Source organism: Branchiostoma floridae, chromosome 12, assembly GCF_000003815.2.
Source record: "Branchiostoma floridae strain S238N-H82 chromosome 12, Bfl_VNyyK, whole genome shotgun sequence".
NCBI classification, from domain to species: Eukaryota; Metazoa; Chordata; class Leptocardii; order Amphioxiformes; family Branchiostomatidae; genus Branchiostoma; species Branchiostoma floridae.
Window position 1 is genome coordinate 9,160,968 of NC_049990.1, and position 2,734 is coordinate 9,163,701.

At 37.8% G+C, this 2,734-nt stretch overlaps 1 protein-coding gene across 1 annotated transcript in view; it reads right to left on the reverse strand.

The window, feature by feature from the left end:
• Nucleotides 1-2,734, reverse strand: part of LOC118427676 (calmodulin-like protein 1) — a 14,399-nt gene that overhangs the window by 9,241 nt on the left and 2,424 nt on the right. The window contains exon 5 of the mRNA XM_035837573.1: nucleotides 1,985-1,998. Within this exon, the coding sequence (XP_035693466.1) occupies nucleotides 1,985-1,998 (14 nt within the window). The remainder of the gene's footprint in view (nucleotides 1-1,984; nucleotides 1,999-2,734) is intronic.

Here is a 2,734-nt window from a genome sequence, read left to right on the forward strand (position 1 = left end):
CAAAGTCACGCATTCCGGCCTAGTCACAGAGCTTGTCTTGAGAAAAGCACACTTATCGGTGAACGCCATGGGTACGCCTTCATGTTCTAAGCCCAAGGACATTATGTAGGGGTATACTGTCAATACTAAACCCTATGAAGTCTACCTTGATACCCAAAATGTTTTTCAAAACAGGCCGGCGTTGCTTGTTAAGCAGCTTGTCAACATGACAAATGTATAGAAAGAGCATTAATACGGGTGTGGGTGGGGGGTGTGGACGAATGTAACATACCAAACTTGTCAAACTAGTTATTCCGTGGCGCCTTCTTGAACACAAAGTTACCTATATGTTTACTATTTTCTCAATTTGTGTATGGATCATAAACAATACGTACCTTAATTCTTGACGCCTCGTTAGATTATACGCAGAATCTACCAACTATTGATAACTTTAAGCTTTAAATAGATCGCACAACGAAGAGGTTTAGAGTCCCAGTGGTAACCTTTTGGAGATAATAACACAGGTGAGGTAAAAAGTCAAAGGGCATGTCCATGACCTTAAATAATGTCTGTGTCTTCAACAGTAGTGGTGGGCGGAGCTAAACAAACTGTCAGAGTTCCAAAACAACAGCATGGGCGCTAGTCTCTGAGTACCAGACTCCGCTAGCCGTCTAAAGAGTTACGTTATTTGCACGTAGCGGACTAATCTGTATTGGCGATGACCAGACAAGTCCTCTGATAAGATGTTGCCCCTATTGTGACCAATTCTTCCGTTTTTCGTGTTCGCCAAGAGGTACACGTATGGGGGAGAATGCATCAATGCTTGGAGCAGAGGATGGGATAACAAGGGATACATTGTACTGGAAAGATAGGCATCAAACCTTGGCGGAAACAGGCAGTTACACAATCGAGAAATACCAGACCTTAGTAAGAACAATTTGACCTGTGATTTTGTTACATAGTGATGCTATGTGAATAAAGAAGGTAGCCTAAGGGTGGTGTGGAAAATGGTAAAGAAGTTCCAAAGTAAATATTCTACAATCGTGGTAGTTATTAGCTGTGTAAACATGTCAGGACATAGTCTATGTGTCTAGGGTATGGAACCGTTAGCAATTGTTAGATTGTAGCAGTGTAGATAGTCTCCAATGTTCTATACTTTGTGAATCATAATAGTACGTTGTGTGAGTTTTCTGTTTCATGTATCTTCAAATGCATTTATCTTCACTGATAGCAACAAATGAAGAGCACGACAACCGCTGTCACTATAGCTATGAAACTTCCACAAAAACGATCACAAGTTACCTAACGTTAACATTCTTTACAAGAGATTAGAAAAAAGACGCTCATTTCTATTTCTTTGTAAATACAGTCCATAGTTGTGCTTTGAGAATCAATACTCACATGATGATATCTTCTTGCCAAACAATGAGACAGAACAGAACAAAATTTTTCAAGGCCACCATCTCTTTATTGTTTGGTTCGTCTTGATGTTCATGCGAAAGAGATCATCTGCTCCCCTCCTCTTTGAAGGCAAAGCTGCAACAATTTGCATAAAAGTTTATACAAAACTACGCTACTTTCTTCTCAAACCCGTAAGAACTATTCACAATACCTGTCCGAATTTGTAATGTGTGTGACATATCAATTGTTTCTTAGTTATGAGCAAACAGTCATTCCTAACTTCTTTTCTGTCAACATATGCAGTGGATGACTATACCAACATGGGTCCCTCACGAATTCAGTACATGTATACAAAATTAATCTAGAAGTAAGGACGTTAACGGTCTGGTTTTAAATTGGTAGATAGAAGAATTTAACATTATAGCATTTGAAGAACTAGAACATCCCAAAAACACAGGCCAAAAATATATGTATCTAAATACTGGGATTGTTTTTAAATTGTGAAAACTGAATAGTAGCATTCCGCGGTTGCGTTGCATGCTGGGAAACCAAGATGGCGGGAAATCTTTCTGGCGATTACTTCTCAGTCATCATCGTCACGAACTCTTCGTAGTTAACCTGCGTGGAGAATTGAAACAAAGATGACATGTACATTTTATAATATATTAATGGTGTCTTGAGAGAACAGAAGCACCGAAACGAAATTTACAAGGTTTGAAATATATTCATGGCAATATCTACACTGTACATTTATTTGGTGCATATTTTAGTCTGTCTTCTTTCAACATTGCTTCCCTTTAAATTTTGATAAAGTCTCTTTGTCTTCTTGTTTTTATTTTTCTATAGCTCCTCGTGAACTAGCAGGCTCTTACAATGACTCCATAATCTGAAATGTCTATCAGTTGTCTATCAGACTTCAAGCCTGATAAATTACTAATTCTGGTAACTCTGAGCTTCACTTCGTGTCACCCTGACCTTTACATCATACCAATATGCGGTGAGCATGACGAACATATGAAACATGTGATAACTTAGTGTTAGCTTTTACTAATTTTAGACTAGAGTAGTACCTTTGATATTGTTTTTTACTTCTCTCATGTTACCTGCAATTAGCCCTCGGCAAAGAATTTGCAATAAACATTATTATTATGATAATTGCAGAAACATAATAAGTAACCAAACAGAGAGGTACACCAAATATAACACCTCCGTTCATGGGGTATCAAGTGGTAACGTTAGTAATGTTTCCAATTGTAGAGACAATAATGTGAAAATAAGCTGGACCTATGTTTTAAGTTTCGCTACTTTAGAACATTTGTGTTAAATAGTTTATGACTTAGACAATTGTCTGGAT